The sequence below is a fragment of the Hyaena hyaena genome, unplaced genomic scaffold (genome assembly GCF_003009895.1).
Source record: "Hyaena hyaena isolate Hyena2069 unplaced genomic scaffold, ASM300989v1 scaffold_286, whole genome shotgun sequence".
NCBI lineage: Eukaryota > Metazoa > Chordata > Mammalia > Carnivora > Hyaenidae > Hyaena > Hyaena hyaena.
This window is the reverse complement of record NW_024080918.1, coordinates 1,456,218-1,475,013: the sequence shown is the minus strand read 5'-3', so window position 1 is coordinate 1,475,013 and position 18,796 is coordinate 1,456,218. Positions and strand designations below refer to the sequence as shown.

At 40.9% G+C, this 18,796-nt stretch overlaps 2 protein-coding genes across 4 annotated transcripts in view; one reads left to right on the top strand and one right to left on the bottom strand.

Moving 5' to 3' along the window:
• LOC120241661 (uricase) overlaps window positions 1-2,557 on the bottom strand; it is a 31,437-nt gene extending 28,880 nt beyond the window's left edge. Inside the window, exon 1 of the mRNA XM_039246945.1 lies at window positions 2,450-2,557. Within this exon, the coding sequence (XP_039102876.1) occupies window positions 2,450-2,557 (108 nt within the window). The remainder of the gene's footprint in view (window positions 1-2,449) is intronic.
• Window positions 2,558-3,267: 710 nt separating this feature from the next.
• Window positions 3,268-18,465, top strand: DNASE2B (deoxyribonuclease 2 beta). 3 transcript variants are annotated; one of them, XM_039246927.1, is made up of 6 exons: window positions 3,268-3,383; window positions 6,449-6,626; window positions 9,977-10,058; window positions 12,537-12,698; window positions 14,220-14,417; window positions 18,022-18,465. In XM_039246927.1, the coding sequence occupies exons 1-6, from the start codon at window positions 3,268-3,270 to the stop codon at window positions 18,360-18,362; spliced, it is 1,077 nt and encodes a 358-aa protein (XP_039102858.1). In that variant the 3' UTR covers window positions 18,363-18,465. The 3 variants fall into 3 exon arrangements, with proteins under 3 accessions (XP_039102858.1, XP_039102859.1, XP_039102860.1); XM_039246928.1 differs by lacking the exons at window positions 3,268-3,383; window positions 6,449-6,626; window positions 9,977-10,058 and having other exon boundaries at window positions 12,633-12,675; XM_039246929.1 differs by lacking the exons at window positions 3,268-3,383; window positions 6,449-6,626; window positions 9,977-10,058 and having other exon boundaries at window positions 12,667-12,684.
• The last annotated feature ends 331 nt before the right edge of the window (window positions 18,466-18,796 follow it).

Genomic DNA, 18,796 nt, shown 5'->3' with positions numbered 1-18,796 from the left:
CTCTCTGGCATGTAAATCACACCTTGAAAAGCTTTTGAAAATAACTAAATAAAGCCAACAGCCTGACTTCCAGAAGTCCTCACAAGATAACTAAACTTTGATGAAGCCAGCATAGACTAGGGTGTGGAAAAATCCAACTTTATCTCAATCTCAGAAAGCTCTTACAGATAAAGCTTCAAAGAAAACGAATTCACAGCCAAAAATAAAAAAAGTACACGAGGTATGGCAAGATGTCATGAGAGAGAGCTGCAGAAATAACAGACAGTAAAGTATGACCTTCAAAGGCTTTAGATATTGGAATTACCAAACACAAAATATAAAATAATATATTTAATATTTTTACAGAAACAAAAGAAAGGACTGAGCATATCTCCTTCTTTTTATTAAGTTTATTTATTTCTTTCAAGAGAAAGAGAACACGAGCAGGGGAGGAGCAGAGAGGAAGAGAGAGGGAGAGAATCCCAAGCAGGCTCCATGCTGTCAGCACAGAGTCTGATATAGGTCTGGAACTCACAGACCGTGGGATCATGACTGAGCTGAAACCAAGAGCCAGACAACCACCTGAGCCACCCAGACACCCCTGAGTGTATCTCCTTCTTGAGGTAGGGTCTACCTTCTCTTGAGCAAAAAACAAGAGACCACAAAAAAGACTAAGTACAACTGAAGAAAAAAAAACCCAATAGAACCTCTTAATGCATTAATAAGTGCATTAAGAAACAGACTTAACACAACTGAAGAAATGATTAGATATTTGAAAGAGCTAGATTAATGTTGCCTAAGAGAGAACTTGAGAACTGAAAGATAGATAGATCCAAATAAAAAATCAGGATTAATGGAGACATGGAATATATGAAAGAGACCTAAAATGTACTAGGATAATATGACAGAGAGAATGCGGAAGAGGCACATTATCAAACAGATCGGGACTGAGATTTTTCCAGAATTACTAGGTGAATGAACGCAAACCTTCAACTATAAAATAAGAACCCCATTACCAAGTAAAGAACTCTACCTTGTTCACTACACTGGGTCAATTTATAATGAAGGGATTTTCTATTAGTTTTAGGGGTAATCATGCTGTGAAAGTATACATGGTATGTTTGTAATCTTATACTACGTGGACTTCAAAAATGGGTAATGGGACAACCATTCTATCCAGCTTGCATTTTATCCATCTACCAAGTTCAGTTTCTTTCCATAACATTACTTTGCTGTTTTTAGTAAAAATCAGGACCCACTGGAATCTAGGCTTTAGGGTACTGTTGAAATCCCTGGAGCCCCTCAGTACAGTGTTTGATACCTAGTAATTGCATAATAAACCTTGTTGACTGACAATCAGCATGACTGGGTCAGCAACAATGAGAGATGAGAAGGAAGCTTAGTTATATCTGAAAGAAAGTAACCTAACTGCATTTTTCCAGACTTCGAAATAAAATTGAATTTACCAAATAGCATCCTAATACAGATGTCCGCCGACCACAGGAAGGGCTCAGGTTATAGTAAAAATAATCTCAGTTATTATTTGTGGATCATTTACTTTTGGCAAGGCACTGTGTTTAGCATATAATGAGGAGAAAATAGGAATTACTTTATATCCTATTCAATCAATGTTCTTTAGTCTTCATAACTGAAAACAAGTTGCTTATATTCTCTAAATGCATCCATAAATCCTAAGCCTAGTGTACTCAGTTATTACCATTGCAATACCAAAAACTATCACAAGATAAAATTAATTTTATTGCATTTTAACTTAGAAAAATAAACTTCATGCTATGAAATTTTTTAAAACTTGATGACAAGTTTGCAGTTGCTGAAATCTTTTTTTCTGAATGCAATAAAAACATATGTAAAACAAAATGATACTCATGCAGAAATGATCAGAAAAAAATGTTGTTGTTTTTTTTTTTTTAATTTACCAATTTGATTGGTTGCAAAGCTGTCAGATAAGGTAAAGCCTTGGCTCTGGGCAGTGAGCCTCAAAGTTTAGAGTGCGCTAACATAACCTCAAACTTTACAAAACACGTAGATTCCTAAGCCCAAATGGGAGAATTCTGAGTTAGCAGGTTTGAGCTAAGGCCCAGAATTCTGCCCTTTTGCAAACACCACACAAAAAATGTGGGTACGTGGTCCAGACACCCCAAACAAAACTCTACTTAGGAGAAATACAGCCTCTAACCCTCCCTTTCCTACGAACCTTGAATCCTGAACAACGCTAGTTCAACCATAAATAGAAGTGATCTGATTTGCAAGATGCCAGTTTGATGTGGGTCCCTAAATGACTGGTCTGGATCTATAATCAGAGGGATAGATCAGAGCTATCCCTCTGGTCAAGTGCTATTTATTATGACAGCATCTTTAATAAGGGAGTCAAAAGCATCATACACTTAAGGAAATTCTTTTCATATGCCTGTCTACTCCCTTCCCTCCTCTAAAAAGAGAATGGTCTCACCTTTTCATAGTCTTTGTGGTAATAGGCCATTTTCTCTTGGCTTTCAACTTCAAATTCAGTTTCAAGAGTGAGAAAGAGTTGTTTTGGCAAAACAGATATTTGTAACATTTTTTATTTGACCTGGAGGGTGAACGATCAATATGTTTACCCTATGGCATTGCGACCGATTGGACACCAGTCGTCTCAAAAGCAGAGCACCAAGTTGAATGGCTAAAACCAGAGGTGGAGACAATATGTAAACATCTTTGGTAGAATACAATTAAATTGCTCTTACTTTAAGGCAACTCTTTGAAGTACACTTTAGGAAATGTTTACTTAAGATTGAGAATATTAGAAGTGATAGATCCTAATTTTTGCTAAGACATAAGGTTTTGTCATTTCTGCTTAATGTGTGAACTACAAGCATTTGCTTTCACTCACACAGAGGCCAATCGTGAGGGAAAAACATGAAACACATCTAATTCGACATCTACTTATCAACATGGAGTTTCCCTGCCCACCGAACTTCGTAGGACATGATGTTCCCTTGGAAGAGTTAACTATATATCCCTTTTTTCTCTCTGGGACTTTTGATGACTTTGCAAACTAGTCAACAATTCAGCACAAAGGCCTCCGGAGTCACGCTGGCATGTTGTGACAGAATCACACGACTATATGAGGTTCACCCCATTCTGAAAATGCCCGAACAGCGAACAGCAGAGGCTCACGGAAACCAGCGTCAGAGCCAGCACAGCCTGAGAGAGACCTGAAACTCAGACTCCTCGGTCCCAGGGACAAGTCTCCTGCTGTGGCATGGACTAAAGGTGGCAGATAAAAAAATGACAGCCAGATTTCTAAGAACAGCCTTTGCTTTGTTCTTCTTCTGCAGCCTCTTTGGGGTCCTGGAGGCAACAACAATATCGTGCAGGAATGAGGAAGGCGAAGCTGTGGATTGGTAGGTAAATGAGATGGAAGGAGTCATGTGTGCAAATAGAAAGCCAGGGTATATGAGGCAAACTGGCTCACTGTAAAGTTCCCAAAGAGTCTTCCACCCTACCTCTCCCTTCTAAAAAGAAAGGACATTAAAGTGTATGAGGGCACCAAATATCCAGACAGCTCCTGAGTGAAGGGGCTTCCACCTGAAAAAGCACCCAGCAGTGCCTGGTGAGCCTGATTCACGGCTCCCAGTGATGCAAGCCTGGTGGCCCCAGAGGTGGGGGAGAACGGACAGTTTCCCTCAGTTGACAGGCTCCTTTAATTGCATTGCGCCTTTCCTTATGGGACCCTTCCAACAACCTTTCAGAGACTGGCAAAGGAGAGAAGGCGGATTGCTCTTTTTCTGACACAGGACTTTGTGCTTCCCCTTCCGAGAATGAGAAAGAGGGTGTGATTGAACTCAGCACTGTTTGGTTAACTATGTTTATTACAGCAGCACAGGCAGCATAGGAGTGGGTGGTAGGTAGGTCCCTGGCCTCCTTCACGGTGTTGACGAGACTCAACACAGCGTTGCATTATAGTTATGGATTCTTCTAAAGCTTTGATCACTTTTTTACTCTTTAATTAGGGTGTTGAGGTTTTAGCATTATGGCTGGCGTCAAGCTTTGTGTAAACTTCGGGCTTGAGAACACAGACACACTCAGTCTCTCAGCAGTTACTGAGCTCATGCCAGGCCCCATGCTGAGGTTTGAAAATACAAATATGAATGAAACATAGCGCTTGCCCTCAAGAAGCTCAATTATGTGGTGAGGGCATAAATGGGGCCGCTAGGGAGCATAGAGCTCCCAAACTAGCTTTGAGCTAAGTTTTAAGAACAATTAAGAGCTGGTTAGATTTTTTTTTTTTTAATGTTTGTTTATTTTTGAGAGAGAGAGCAGGGGGAAGCAGAGTGAGAGGGACAGAGGATCCCAAGCAGGCTCTGCGCTGACAGCAGAGGGCTCAATGTGGGGCTCAGACCCACAAAAGGTGAGATCATGATCTAAGCCTAGGTGGGATGCTTAACCAACTGAGCCACCCAGGCCCCCCATGAGCTGGTTAGAAAAACAAGGGAGATGCATGGGCATCTCAAGCCAATGAGGGAGCCATGAGGAGGTACAGAGGCAAAAAGCAATGGAGAAGTTTCAAGAACAGTGTTGCTGGTGCTTCGGGAGAACAGGGGGAGACATCAGGAGGTAAGCTCAGCAAGAGGTGAGGGGTAGGTCACGAAGCGCTTTGTGTGTTGGGCTGCAAAGTCTGAACTTGACCGTCAAAGGGAGCTACTAAAGATCTTCCATCAGGGATGTGATGTGGTCAGATTCGTATTTTAGAAAGCTCACTGGTGGTACAGTGAAGGCTAGCTGCATGAGACCAGTCTAGAGTCATGGAGACCAACAGGACTTTTGCAGCATTACAGATGAGCTGATGTGTGTACCCGAGTTTAAAGAAGCAGTAGTAGAAATAGAAAGGAAGAAACGCTCTCAGAAAACTTGGTAACAGATGGGCTGAGGGTCGCAAGAGAGAGGGAGAAGTTAAGACTCAGATTGCTGGCTTCTCTGACTGCATGGATGTGTTCCCTGTTTGCAGGAGAAGAGCAGAGTTGGAGCGAAATGTTATTAACTTGGTTTCAAAAATACGGATTTGGAAGTCTCTGGGATATCTCTGCGTTTAGGCTTATCTGGACCTCAGCATAGAGGTGTGGGCTACAAACAGATTGAGGAAATCTTCAGAATATAATTGGAAATGGTTACTCAAGAAAAATGTTTAAAAGCACTAGTTTTCAACTGATATGCCATGACCCTCATAGTTCTCAAACCCTTCACTGGTGAGCCATCAAATTGCGATCAATACATAACATTTATTTTTGCTGCAACTGAATGGACACATTACTTAGCAATACTGGCCAGTGAGAATGCTGAGCTGAGCAGACAGGGAGGCACAGTGTCAAGCTGCTACAACTCACCGTGACAGTAAAAGGACAGAGCAACATCAGGTCAGCACCAAAGAATAATTTCATGTTTCCTGCCCCTTGTGAGGACCCTGTTCTGAGAGTAAGAACGCATGCACAGGGCAGGAAAGCGCTCATGTAAATAGAAGCAGAAGACTGAATAGAACCAAGTGAAGAGCATGAAGCGTTTACGGGCGGTGTGAGACCTTGTTGTGTGGTCATGGTGAATGCCTTGGAATGTTTGGCTCCCGGTGGGCATTTGATGGTTCACTGTGGGATTTTTGCTATTAGGGAGTATCTGGCAAGACTCAGGTGGTTTTGTCCTTGGGGGACTTTCAACATTGTCTGGAAACAGTTTTACTGGCACAGCTGAGGAGTACTACTGTCATCTGATAGGTAGAGGCCAGGGATGCTGCAATGCACGGAACAGCCCTCCACAGCAAAGAATGACCTGGCCTGAAATGTGAATAGCACACAGAGAAGCCCGGGGCTACATGATCCAAGAGTGCCTCCCTGCCTTCCGGCCCAGTCGCCTCCCCTCCCTGTGAGATACCCAAGGAAAGCAAAATGCTTAATGAGCTGGTCTTGGCCCTGAATCCTCAATGCACAACAGTCTGAAGAACTCAAGCTTAAGAACGTGGCCTAGGCCAGAGACTCAAGGGAGCCTCTGACTACTCTGAAAGCCAAACTTGGGCCTCGGACCCAGCCAGCCAGCTACAAAGAGAAGAGCCTGCTGAGCACTTGAGGCAGAAGAGAAAAAACACATCCAAGGCGTTCCCGTCCAGGCCTGGGCTTTGTTCTCTCCCCAGTGCAGCCCTACACACTGTGTGAACCACTGCGTGAACGTACATGGGCTTCGGCAACAGGGACCCACCCTCCAGGCCAGTTAATGTCTTAAGACACGTCCAGTCACAGTCCCATTCCTTCTCTGGGAAGGAGCAAAGCTAAGGGTGAGAAAAGAGACAGAAATCCTGAGCATATCCTTTTCCTTAGACTTAGGGAACGTAAGTAAAATGGTATATTTAGTTGCTTACTACAGTGGCTGCCACCAGAGAAGCCATCGATAAATGTTAGTAATTCATAATTATTTCCTTTGTTAGGTTTGCCTTTTATAAGTTACCTAAAAGGCAAGACAAGGAAAGCAGACAGACGGGGTTAGAGTACCTATACCTAGACTCTACAACCAGAAGCTGGAGGAGGCGTAAGCAACTGATGAATGCCACTAACAGCGTGTTGGGAAGGACATTACAACAGCTATATGAAGCATATGCCTCCAAGGTATGCTCTAGCTTATCATTCATCTGAATCATATAAAATGCATAAACAGAATCTAAGGCTTCCAAATGATTTTAACTTTGGAACTACCTAACCCCTAATCCTAGCAACTTGAAGTAAGCTAGCCCACAATCTGAATCAATCTTAGACCTTAAGGAATATGTCATCAGACTCTAAAGCAATGGCAAATTATGGGCACATTGGGCACTGTATCCCATAGTACCACTGGGTAAGGTGTGAACTAATTATGTATGGAAGCTTCTGGCTGCCAATCTCTGCCAATTCACTCAGTACTTGCTATCTTATACCTCTAATAGAAATAACGAGAAGCTCTCTCCTGTTAGAATGCAATACAGATCAGCGATTAATACGCCACACAGTATGGGTTTCTTATGCCATGGTTGTGATGAGTGGTGGTGGCCAAAAGGGTTCCACTTGGTCTTCTTTTTAACTTATAATTTTCCAAGTAGTAGGTTGAGAGCTAGGGCTATAGTTCGATGCCCTAGAACTCACTTGCCTGAATGGAGATGAAACCTGCTATCTGGACTTGATCAGGCAATGAGCTAACCGGCCAAAGAGGCATAGGTAAGTAGGCCTACTGGCTCAATGTGGGCAGTCTCCCAATGTCCCAGGCACCATCTGCTGTTCAGTGACAAGATACTGCTTCCCAACCAGGGGTGACAAGGAAAATCAAACAGTAATATACAGTTACATACATATATGCATTCCTAGCAATCACTTAGAGAGAGGTAAATGTGTAAAACGAGTCAGAACTTACAGTATGCTGGGCCTTTACATATGTCAATTAGGTGAATCCCAGCAATAATGTGTTAGATCCTGGAACTATGGCACGTGCATATCCACATATTTACTCAAAATGCACAGAGAGCTGTCACTGTGCAGGCTAATATTCACTTATTTATTCATCTGCCATTAAGACCAGCCTTCAGGGCCAAATTACAAAGTAAAAACTTATTTGAAAGGTGTTTGAGTGCATGTGATGTATCAAACACATTTCTAGTCGCTTTTAAAATGTATTTAATCCCAGCAGCAACCCTGCTGTCAATTAATAGATTATTATGTAAAGTCCAAACTGCCTGCAGCTGCTTCTGTTTCCCAAGTTTGGGGCTGGAGGCTGGGAGCAAACCCATTAGTGAGAAAATAAACACGTCCATTGTTCCCTGACCCACCTTCTCCCCTGGGGAGAGAAAGAAAGAGCAACATTGTAGATCTTCTGTCATTTACCTGAGTTGGGACAGACGGATCTTACTTTGGCAGAATATAATAACCATCTTTGGAGGCACAAACGTAGCCCTAGAGCCTAAGCGGGCAAGAGAGCTAAACTGCTCTGCAAAATAAAAACAAATGGATGAAAGCTAGGATTTAAAAAATATAAGAAACCCAGAGGGAGACTAGGGGCAAGCCCATGTGGTGATGGAAAACTATTCAATGTTTTGTGCCTTCAGTAAAACCTGATCACCTTCAAGGCCTTCAGTATGGGATTCTGGGAAGAAAATGACAGGGGAGGGGCTGGTGTCCGTGTCTGACTGGCATAGAGCCAATAGAAGAAGAGCAACAATAGTGGGTGACGGACATCCAAGTGAGATGGGGAGTTCTTTGGAAGCTGGGACTACGTGCCAGCAGCGACAGTGAGAACCTAGCTCCCCCACCTCCCTCTGTTAGGGATTCTAACAGAAAGCAGAATGCAAGATCATGTGAACTGGCTTTAAATGTCAAATGTCAAGATGACCTAAGCCAATACCTGGGTTACCTTTGGAATTGTTTCCCTTCTTTTGCCTTTGTCAGTAAGAACCTTCCATACACCCTCATAATAATGCTTATCAAACTATATTGTAGTCGCCCGTACTTGCTGGATAGGGGCAGAGATTGTACTAGCCTTGTTCAACATCCCATAGTCAAAATAATACCCAGCTTATGTGCTCTAGAAATAAAGCTGTCCAGAGGCATATGCCTAGGCCTCCCTATTTTTAAGTCCATGGTCTCTCCTCTTTATCAGAGAGCCTCTCTTCACTAGGGCTGTTTCCCACTTAACCTTAGCTAGCTGTTACACTCCTGGTTAGAATAATAAACTTCATCTATTATCAGAATAAAGATTCTCAAAGATTCTTCCCAGAGTCCCTTTGCATTACACACCAAAGGCACACAATGGCCTCATGACCACATTCAACACCAGCTCATTGAACAACTGTCAGAGTCTTCCAGCAGAGAATATGAATGCCAACAATAGCTATAGTCAGTTGTGAAAATGAGGCTAAAGAAACAGCTCCTTTCCCTGGATATTTCTAAATATAGTAGCCAAGAATGCTACACAGACTATACGATGCATTAAAAAAAAAGGTTTTAGATTACATCAAATAATTAAGCAGTTGTGAGTGACTCTGTTATTGGCTTTTTTTTCCCCTGAGACAAAAAGAAGAGCCTTTTTTTAAGGAGATGGGTGGTACTTCCTTGCTTTCAATTATGTCCCTGAGATTTTTGTTAATATCAACATTATCGGCTTCAATAAAAATCATTGCATCGCGACACAAACGAAATGGAACCTCACAGAACAAATACAAGCAGACTTCCAAAACATGACAAAAGAGATACCATCAGAATAATAGCTTCGTTTTTACTTAGAGATTTGACCAACTGTTGAGAAAATTTACTCATATTTTGCCTTACCAGAAAGGCAATCCAATATCACACATTCAATTTCACTACTTTTTCTTTTCTTCTTTTCTTTTTTTTTCAATTTCACTACTTGTTTTCTAAGCAGGGAAGAAAGGTGAAGTGACACTAAGAAGTGAATTGAAGGGGAATCCTCCCCTGCAGGCAGTGGGAACAGAGAATGAGGAATCCTGACTAAACACAAAACTATGACCAAGCTGTGAAGCACAACGTAGGCAGAGGAAAGCAGATCCTGACAGCCAGTTCTGCCGTGGTGCCCGTATCAGTGGAAAAACCCAGGTGTAATCCTTGGCTGGTTGCTCCAACTTCATTTCCTCAACAAATATTTAAGTACGCCTTTGTTATACAGGGGTTGCCAAATGAGAAACGCAGGTCCAAAACAAGCAATAGAAATAGAAATAGTGCCTTTGCACGCCCATCGTAATGCACAGGGCCCCTGTCACAAAAGACGAAACCATGCATGGTTAAGAATGGACTTCCTATTCCCTCCCTTGACTGTCACAGAATTCAGTCTGATGGGGAAGCTGTCTATTAGGATAAGGGATGACTTTTCATGTGTAGTAATGACAGTTCTGTGTTGCAGGCTGCGTAGCTGGTAGAAATGTTGTGAGCATTTATGAGTGTAAGATTTACACCATTATAACCCTAATGTGCTCCTGCAGCCTAACAGCACAGCCTACCTAATATACAATGATGGAGTTCCTACATCTGTGAATTACAGCAGAAAATATGGACACACTAAAGGTATGACAAAGACTCTCCGTTTGTCTTTCCTACTGGAAATCAACATTCTCTTAAACATCCTATCTTGAATATTCTTTTTTTCCACCCTAAAAAAATAGTTTTCCTTTCTAATGGCTTATTTTGAGCTCTCAGAATTTGTGATTTCTATATCACAGGTTATAATTATGTAATCTGACTTGGAAATCGCCTTTTCATAAATTCCATTTTATTTCTTAACATATAAGATATATATGCTTTATAGCAGAAATCCCAGAATTCTACTGGGACTACCAACCAGTCTATATATGTGCGTGAGTGTGTGTGTGTGTGTGTGTGTGTGTGTGTGTGTTCACATTTCAGTTAAGGTCATCGAGGTATAATTTCCATAGAGTAAAATTCACTCTTTTTAGTGTATAGTTCCTTTTGAAGTAAATATTTCTGAAAAGTACTTTTAAATATATTCTTTACATTACAGGAATTTTTGTTATACATAGTTAATATAATAATTTTTATTACAGTAATTTTTGGTATTTTTCTATTTATAAATTATGTATATGTTATTATTTAAAAACTCAGTATGCCAGTAAACCAAAAAATCTGTAATTTTAATACCCATTAGATAATCACATTAATCCTTTCTACTTTTTCTATAATATATATTTTACAACATTTTTATGAAACTATTGTAATGACTATCGCCTACTGTTTTTCAACTTAATAGATCATGAATAATTTCCCATGGCAAAAAATATTTTCCAGAAGGTCCCAAACTCAGGACACCTGGGTGGCTCAGTCACTTAGGCATCCGGCTTTGGCTTAGATCACGATCTCACGGTTCGTGAGTTCCAGCCTCCCATCAGGCTCCTCACTGACAGGAGAAGCTCCTCTCTCTCTCTCTCTCAAAATAAATAAATACACTTTAAAAGTAAGAAAAAGGAAGTTCCCAAACTCAAATGGCTTCAGAGGCAGGCAAGTGGCTGTCAGCAAGCCAGGGGGCTAACCGGCTGATAACTGAAGAACTGGAGGATGCATACTTGGTCAAAAGGTGCAGGTGGGACTCAGATTGCCTTAGAGGGATGCCATTTTTCAGGAGATGTTGAAAATCAGTATTTGTGGAAAATCACCCCAGATTTGAAATGTTGGCAGCGAACTCAAAGTTTTAAATTCTGGGAGAATAATAATATGTATCTGCAGGCTAGATTTGGCCAATAGGCTGCCACTTTTGCAACCTCTGATTAAGAACATGATTTGTAATGGCTGTCAAATATCATGAGTAATGAAAGCTTTGGATTTAACCAAGTTGCCCTCCTGATGATCCTATTTGCTTGGAACACAGTAATTTTTATAATACATGACATTCTCCAAACTCTCCTCCAACAAACCCCTCCACCTTGTTAGTTGCTAAAAGCGCTTGGGAAAAAGACCAGAAAAGGATTGGGACCCCATGTCAAGTGCAAGAGTTCTCTTTGCCAACAGGTGCCCCAACATACTATGGCACTAGTACCGGGAGGGTAGGATTTCAGGCAAATAGCACATTCATATGGGCAACAAAGGGCCTCTGAAGGTCATCTAGCTCTGTTTGGCAAGAGAGCATTGGACACTTCCCATCTGGACACAGAGGATGAGAGACCAATGGTGTGCTTTCTTCAAGTGTGTTCTTTGCAAAAGAAATAACTGACAGGCATTTGGTTTCCACTCCAACAATAAGGTAAACATGAATAATTTCATATTTGCATGGTCATATGCAAACTGGAAAGTCTATAGTCAATGTACCAAAACTATCCTGAATTTATTTATAAAGACAGAAATAGTCACAGATGCCGGTTGAGGAGGATTCATTTTGCCATGTCACAAGATGATGAAAATCTTTCTATTTTCTTCCTTTCCGTTTTCATGTTATTTTGCTCTAGAGGTTTTCACTAAACACAATTAACTGGGTCATTTTGGCATGGCTTCTCTTCCATTCTCTGTGCCTCTGTTTTTGGGCTTGTGGAATTGATTACTCTTCTACACATAAGTGAGCATCAGTTTCTTAGACAAATTACCAAAAGTACATTTCTTCACTTGATACTTTCTCTTTCAACTCTTTTTTAGCTGACTTTTGAAAACAGCTTAGCTGCTTAGCAGTAAAGATACTCATTATCTGAAGCTTACCAGGTGACTGTGTAGTTTAACAAGGTCAAATTCCAATTTAGCGAATTTGCATTCTGCCAAAACAAATTCTCCTAGTGATTTCAACACAGAATCCCTCTTACCTCTTCAAGGGGTGGCTGCCCTGGCTGTCCTTTGCGGTGGTTTATTATCAGTAATGGGTCAATGTGATGTGTGTCCAAATTGGTCTTGAAATCTTTGAAAAGCAAGCATGATCTTTGCGATTATTCACAGAGTAAAATATTAGCCTGACGTATAAATGGCTCAAATGTTACAGCTTTGAACCCTATCTTTAAACGGAGCTTCATTTTTCTAATTTATTATCTGTATTCATTGTATCTTTGGTAGGTTTTCTGCTGTGGAACAGAGTGCAAGGATTCTGGCTGATTCACTCTATTCCCCGATTTCCTCCAGCTCCTGAAGAAGGCTATGATTATCCACCCACAGGGAGGAGACATGGACAAACTGGCATTTGCATCACTTTTAAGTACAACCAGTATGAAGCAATAGGTAACACTAGAGTGTGGTTAAAAAAGAGATAGCAATGTTAAAGAAGGGATTTGGAAATGTACGAATAAATTTATTACTTCTTCATTTCTCTATTCATTAAAATTCTGATACCTAGATTCTATTAGAGTCTAAGAGGGGCGTTGCCATGGTGAGACCTTGAGCAGATTCACTTACTAGACCTTTGTTTCCTGATCTACCACTGAAGTCTTTGAAATTGAGCAGGGGTAGTATTTTCAAATGTCTAGAGTGGCCTGGCAGGTAACAAAAATGGGTGAAATAGGCAAACAATGCTGCATGGGCAGTGGGGACAGTGACAAACTGGGATATTGATTCTCCCCTCAAAAGCCTCAGCTCTGCAATGTGGCTCTGCAGAAAAGCAGACTTCATGGTACAGATCTCCATATTTTCCAAGAGAAACTAGAAATCTAGGGGTGGGAGGAAGTGAGAGTTGGGAAGAGAATATGATTTCAATCTTACTTAAAAAAATAATTGTGGGGGCACATGGGTGGCTCAGTCAGTTGAACATATGACTCTTGATTTTTGTCTCAGGTTATGATCTCATGATTTGTGGGATCAAGCCCCATATCATGCTCTATACTGACAGTGTGGAGCCTGCTTAGGATTCTCTCTCCACCTTCTCCCCGCCCCCCACCCCTCTTCCACTCTCACACGAGTACATGTACTCTCTCTCTCTCTCTCTCTCAAAATAAATAAACTAAATACATAAATAAATAAATGTACAGACTACATGTTGCCTGCAGGCCACCAACTTGACAGCTCCAAGTCAGATGATCTTCCTTTAAGATCCCTAGCTGAAATGGCCAAAAATACTTGGATTTGGAAAACTATGATGGGGGAGAAGGAGAAGTAGGAACACTATTTTAGCAGTCACTTTTTACTGAGGAGGCTGCTAAATTGTGGTAAAGAGTGATTTACCTCTAGACATATGAGGTTTAGAATATGTTTTTCATCAAATTCCATCTTATGGCAAGGATTACTGAGGCTCTCACCCAAGTCCTAGTTTAACCAAGTGAGTTCCTGTAACATTTATAGAGCTGGATAGCATAGAGATTAGCTGTATATGTTGATAAGCTGATCATTCTTTACGCTGGATAATCAATGAGAAAAAAAAAACATGGCCTCCAATGACAGACTGCCTAGGTTTGTATATCAACTCCATCAATTACAAGCTTTATAACCCTGCACATGCAACATAAATTCTCTATTAATTTATCTATACAATGAGGATAATAAAAGAATTTACTTGATAATACAACTGCTATTAGGATTGAGTGAGTATACCCATGTAAACTTTCAGAATAATGCCTAGAACGTAGGAAGTGCTCAATCAGTGTCAAGTATTTTTAGCCAAAAGTGATTTGAAGGCTACTGGCTTAAAGAAGGGAATACTGTTGGTTTTGGTTTTGGTTTGGCTTCTAAGTCACAACAAAATCTATAATATCAACAAGTGTTTCTGTCTGTATCCTAATTCTCAATTGTTCTTTCTGTTTCTTAACTCAGATTCCCAGCTCTTGGTCTGTAACCCAAACATTTATAGCTGTTCCATCCCAGCCATCTTTCACCAGGAGCTCGTTCATATGCCCCAGCTGTGCTCCAGGTCCAGCTCATCAGAGATCCCTGACCGTCACCTCACCGCACTTCAGTCAGCCCGGGGCCAAAAATTCCTCCATTTTGCAAAGTCTGATTCTTTTCTTGACGGTATGAAAGACCATGATCAAACAATTTATAACTCTTCTCTTGGGCTCACTTTGGATTGTACAGAGGAAATATTCTGATTATTTGGGGGTAGAGAAGTAGAAGAGAAGGGAGAACAAAGGAAGGAAAGGGAAAAGGGAAGTCAGATCAGTTCAAACATTCGCCTGCTCTGCTTGAATAGCACGATTGCTGATCCAACCATGGAAATATCTCACAACCATCCAAGCCAGGAGTCGGTGAAAACTTGCAGTCCCCAGCCTCTGCTGGACCAAAGTTGTCTCCTTCTTTTTTCCATCCCCTACATACCTCTTTTAAGCCTCCTTTCCTCTCAAGTCCTTTATATTACCCTGCCTCCTCATTGTCAGCCTTGCTCTTTCCTTCATAGAGAGAACAGAGATCACCAGAGAGAAACCACTTCAAGCACACACACCCCCAAAACACTATGAAGTTTCCTCAAAAAATTAAAAATAGAAATATCATAGGATCCCATAATTCCATTACTGGGAGCATTTACCCAAAGAAAACAAAAACACCAGTTCAGAAAGATATATGCAGACCTATGTTTATTACAACATTATTTACAGAAGCTAAGATATGGAAGCAACCCAAGTGTTCACCAATAGATGAACAGATAAAGAAGATGTGGTATGTATACACAATGGAATATTACTTGGCCATAAAAAGAATGAGAGCTTACCATTTGTGACAACATGGAAGGACCTAGAAGGTATTATGCTAAGTGAAATAAGTCAGACAGAGGAAGATAAAACCATATGATTTCACTCATATGTGAAATCTTAAAAACAAAACAATTGAACAAACATAGCAGAAACAGACCCGTAAATACACAGAACATACTGGTGGTTGCCAGAGAGCAGGGGATGGGGGGAATGGGCAAAATGGTTGAAAAGGAGTGGGAGGTACAGGCTTCCAGTTTGTGGAATAAATAGGTCACGGGATGAAAGGTACAGCAGAGGGAACACAGTCAATGGTACTGTAATAGTGTTCTATGGTGACAGATGATAGCTACACTTGTGGTCAGGACAGCATAACATATAGAGTTGTCGAATCACCATGTTTTACACCAGAAACTACTGTAATATTGTGTGCCGGCTATACTTCAGTTTTTTAAAGTGACTAAAAAGGGGTGCTGGGGTGGCTCAGCTGGTTGAGCATCTGACTCAATTTCGGCTCAGGTCATGATCTCACGGATCCTACAAACCATGCACCTATCAAGCTCTGCAGTGATAGTGTGGAGCCTGCTTGGGATTCTTTCTCTCTCCCTCTCTTTCTTCCCCTCCCTGGCTCGCTCTCTCTCTCTCAAAATAAATAAATAAACTTTTTTTTTAATGACTAGGTTCACCTGGGTGGCTCAGTCAGTTAAGCATCTGACTCTTGGTTTTGACTCAGGTCATGATCTCACAGTTCATGAGTTCGAGCCTCACATCAGGATCCATGCTGACAGTGTGGAACCTACTTGGGATTCTCTCTCCCTCTCTCTTTCTGCCCCTCCTCTACTCATTCTCTCTGTCTCTTTCTCAAAAAATAAGTTAAAAAAAATATTTTTAATGACTAAAAATGACACACACACCCCCTCAACAATCTTATCTGTTCTTATTCCTTTTCATGAGTTTCCTCTCATCCCAAAAGAAGCAGTGCACTTCTTGTGCATTGGAACCTATCCAAGTCTCAGAATACTTTGATTCAACCATTTTATCTGTTCTTCCCCTTCTACTTCAATTTCTCACTCTTTAAGCACTGTCCTCTTACCACACAAATATTTCTAAAAATCTTCCCTCAATTCTAGATCTCCTATATCTCTGCTTTTTTCTTTTCTTCCAAATTTCTTTCCAAAGGATTCTTCAAGGGGCAACTGGGTGGCTCAGTTGGTTAAGCATCCAACTTCAACTCAGGTCATGATCTCATGGTTCGTGAGTTCAAGCACCACGTCAGGCTTTGTGCTGAAGGCTCAGAGCCTGGCACCTGCTTCAGATTTCATGTGTCCCTCTCTCTCTGCCCCTCCTCTGCTCACACTCTGTCTCTCTCTCTCTCTCTCTCTCTCTCAAAAATAAACATTAAAAAAAATTTTATAGACTCTTCATGGCCTTCACTTGCTCAATGTTCCTTCACTGTAGTGTTGCATCTCTATCTATAGACACTCCAACTCTCCCCAGTTACAAGTGACTCTCTTAGTTGACCCCACTGTCTTCCCTCCTTGCATCCTTCCTTTTGTACTAGATAAAATGTACTGAGTGCCTACCACTTGCCAAGCCCCGTGTTAGGCACTAGAGATTCAAAAATTAACAGGACAGAAATAGCCTCTGCAGAATTTGGCACTGTTAAAACTCTTTTCTTCCTGAAACATTCCCCCTCCCTGATTTTTGGAAGTGTACAGTCTCTTGGTCTTCTTCCCACTTCTCTTAAGTCTCTTCAGCTAGGTCTTCCTCCTCTGCCTACTCCTTAGGTGACTGTGTTGCCACCTGGTCCTCTATTCTTCCTTATCTCATTCTACATACTCATTCTATGCAATTCCAGGAAGCTTTCAGATGATTCCCAAGACCTCTGGACTGACAGAGCCATCTGCATTCAACAGTGGATGGGACATTGCTTCCTGAGGGTGGCACAACCACACCAAATTCAATGTGCCAAACTCATCATTATCTCCCACAAATTTGCTCTTTTTCATATATTCTGCAGAGACAACTGGGGACTCTAGATCCCTCCTTTTTCCTTACCCCTGTATCAAGTCATCAAATTCAATCAGTTCTAGGTCCTCAGTAACACTCACATTTATCTTTTCCTTACCAAACTTTTTGCCACCTCCTTAGTCCATGCCTGTGTTTACTGTCACAATTATTGTGACAACCTGGTATTTTACCCTATCTCCAGTCTAATACACCTTTCTCAGTTCATCCTGCATGCTGCCTCCCACCTGATATTTATGATAGAAAATCAGTTTCTATTAATTCTCCACTAACATTTCTTTAAAAATTCTTCCAGTGAGGGGCGTCTGGGTGGCTCAGTCAGTTGAGCATCTGACTTCAGCTCAGGTCGTGAGTCACAGTTCATGGGTTCAATCCCTTCATCGGGCTCTGTGCTGACAGCTCAGAGCCTGGAGCCTGCTTCAGAGTCTGTGTCTCCCTCTCTCTCTTCCCATCCTCTGCTCACACTCTTGTCTTTCTCTCTCTCTCTCAAAAATAAATAAACATTTAAAAAACATTTATAATTCTCCCATTGATTTCAGGAAAATCCAAACATTTTGTCATGATTTGCAAAGATCCCTTGAAGCTGGCCCATGGTTACATCTCTAGCTTTATTCTGTCCAAAGATCTTTTCAGGACAAAAACATAGTTTGCTCTCTTGTTTGTGTGGAACAGAAGACATTTTTAAACACCAATATCATTTTAGTGATAAGAACTTTTATTTGCATAACACTTTAGCACTAACAAAATGTTCTCCCATCCACTATCTCAATTATGTTGTTATTATTGTGCTTGTGACATCCATATATCAGGGGTGAATGATGATTTCCATTGCTGAGGATATTTTCAGGGACTTATCTAAGTATAAATATTAACCTCACTATCTTTCTCTCGGTAAACCCTAGACATCTTTACAGCCTGGATGGCTCAACGGTTGAAGACGCATTTGCTAACAGAAACCTGGCAGCGAAAGAGGCAAGAGCTTCCTTCAAACTGCTCCCTTCCTTACCATGTCTACAATGTCAAAGCAATTAAGATATCTGGACAGTCTTATTTCAGTTCTTACCAGGATCATGTCAAATGGTGTGTTTCCCAAAAAAGGACCAAAAATCGCTGGACCTGTATTGGAGACCTAAATCGGAGCCCACACCAAGCATTCAGAAATGGAGGATTCATTTGCACCCAGAATCAGCATATTTACCATGCATTTCAAGGATTGGTTTTGTTTTATGAGAATTGTAACTAAACTTGGTTAAAGGATATATGTGCCGTTATTTTCAACACTGACAATAGGTCTTCTTCCTTTAGATCCATTCTTTATGTATTAAAAGCCTGTGAGTATACTTATAGTCCACAAATCATCAAATAAAATGCTTTTCTACCATGTTCACCATTTTGTCTTCCATTTAGTGAAAATGTATCTACTTTGCAATTATATGCCATAAAGATAAATTATTATATACATAACAAAGTGAGAATTGAAGAAATGGAATTAAAAAATCTTCTTGACTCTTCATGGATTGACTGGACATCTCCTAGATTAATTTCATCTCCTTCACAAAGACTTCCCTGACTCTTCTACTCATCCCTTGATGAAGAAAAAAAATCTCTCTCTGTACCTCATACTACTTAGTCATATTCCTTTAGAGTTCTTTTCACTGGTTTATGGTTAAGTCTTAT

Excerpts from the sequence above, each read along its gene's own strand:
- DNASE2B (XM_039246927.1), top strand. The coding sequence starts at position 3,268 with ATGACAGCCAGATTTCTAAGAACAGCCTTTGCTTTGTTCTTCTTCTGC. Across the intron at positions 12,699-14,219 it reads CAACCAGTATGAAGCAATAG|ATTCCCAGCTCTTGGTCTGT; the intron begins GTAACACTAGAG and ends TTCTTAACTCAG. Across the intron at positions 14,418-18,021 it reads GTCTGATTCTTTTCTTGACG|ACATCTTTACAGCCTGGATG; the intron begins GTATGAAAGACC and ends GGTAAACCCTAG.